The sequence below is a fragment of the Lycium barbarum genome, chromosome 4 (assembly GCF_019175385.1).
Source record: "Lycium barbarum isolate Lr01 chromosome 4, ASM1917538v2, whole genome shotgun sequence".
In the NCBI taxonomy this organism is placed as follows: Eukaryota; Viridiplantae; Streptophyta; class Magnoliopsida; order Solanales; family Solanaceae; genus Lycium; species Lycium barbarum.
Window position 1 is genome coordinate 28,852,267 of NC_083340.1, and position 1,379 is coordinate 28,853,645.

The 1,379-nt window shown below is 34.2% G+C and overlaps 1 protein-coding gene across 1 annotated transcript; it reads right to left on the reverse strand.

Moving 5' to 3' along the window:
* Nucleotides 1–267: 267 nt before the first annotated feature.
* On the reverse strand, nt 268–648 carry LOC132637348 (non-specific lipid-transfer protein 1-like). Its single transcript, XM_060354451.1, has one exon. The coding sequence runs from the start codon at nt 646–648 to the stop codon at nt 268–270; it is 381 nt and encodes a 126-aa protein (XP_060210434.1).
* Between the last annotated feature and the right edge of the window lie 731 nt (nt 649–1,379).

The window sequence follows — 1,379 nt, forward strand, 5'->3', positions numbered from 1 at the left end:
TAATGTATTTAACATATATTTTCTACTTGAGGCTGAAGAAGCAAATAATTCATCAATTATTAGATTTCAATTTAGGACTAAAAATTAATATAAGGTAGAGTGACATAAAGAGAGCATATCGATCAGAAGTGATACTATATATATTCACCAAATACATAAAACTCCAGTACATGCATGCCACTTCAAACCAAATTATTCAACCATAAACATAAAGTAGTGCTCTTCAAGACTAGAGAGCACATCTTACATTGAGTGATATAAATAAATTTACGGGATTTTAGAGCAGTCAACGTTTGGGCTAATCTTGTAAGGAACAGTGACACCACATTTGCTAAGAAGTGTTTCAGCTTTGTTAGTATCAATACTGCTGCCAAGACTTGCTGCCCCCGATTTCAGGCAGGCACACACCCCCTGTCGGTCAGCGGTGGTGCTAGCGGCTGTGTAAAGGGACTTAATCCCGCTACAGCAGTCAGCTGGCGACGCCTGTTTGCTACCTCCCATGAGGTAGCTGAGGCACGGCATTAGCTTAGAGTACACTGTGTTGCATGAGATTGCAGCTTCTGCATGTGGTGCTGATGAAAATGAAATTACCACCATGCATAGGAGGAAACAAAATGCTGAAATTTTTTGCATTTGTGAGAAAGCCATTGTATTGGAGAAATTAGTGATCTTCTTACACTGGATTGGATTTGGGATGCTTATGCAATGTTCTCAAAGATTGAATTTATAAACAAAGTTTTAGTGGATTAGGTGAGTCCCATTTAATTTTGAGCATGAAATATAAAGTTGGGGATGTGCTAGTTACGTTTAAAATAAGTAAATGTTTTGTTGGGTAAATTACCACTACTCCATAGCTTTCTAGTTCTAGGTAAAAAAAAATTGCACGCCTATTGTTCTTTGTCCTTTTCAAATTTACCTTCATTGCAATAAATGATGTATACAATTTTTCAAAAAGTCTTCCCACTCTTCAGATAAAGTTTGAGGAGAAATATAGAATAATCTAGTCAGATAACCTTATAATTAATGTTATTAAATAATTCTGTTTATGTGTCTATCAAAACCATAAACAATAAATACTTCCTCCGTTCACTTTTATTTGTCTACCTTGAACTTTTCACACTGTTTAAGAAATAATAAATGAAGTGCATAATTTACTAATGCACCCGTATTAATTGATGCATATTTTTATTGAATTTTAAAAATGTTTTGAAGTGAGTAATTAATACTATGGGTAAAACAAGAAAAAACAAATTAGCTTATCTTGATATGCTAAAAGTGACAAGTAAAAGTGAAATTTATTTTTGGAATACTGGATAAATAAAAGTGAACGGAGAGAATAAAAAGTACGAGAGGAAGCGCACTCGGCCTTTTGGACATCA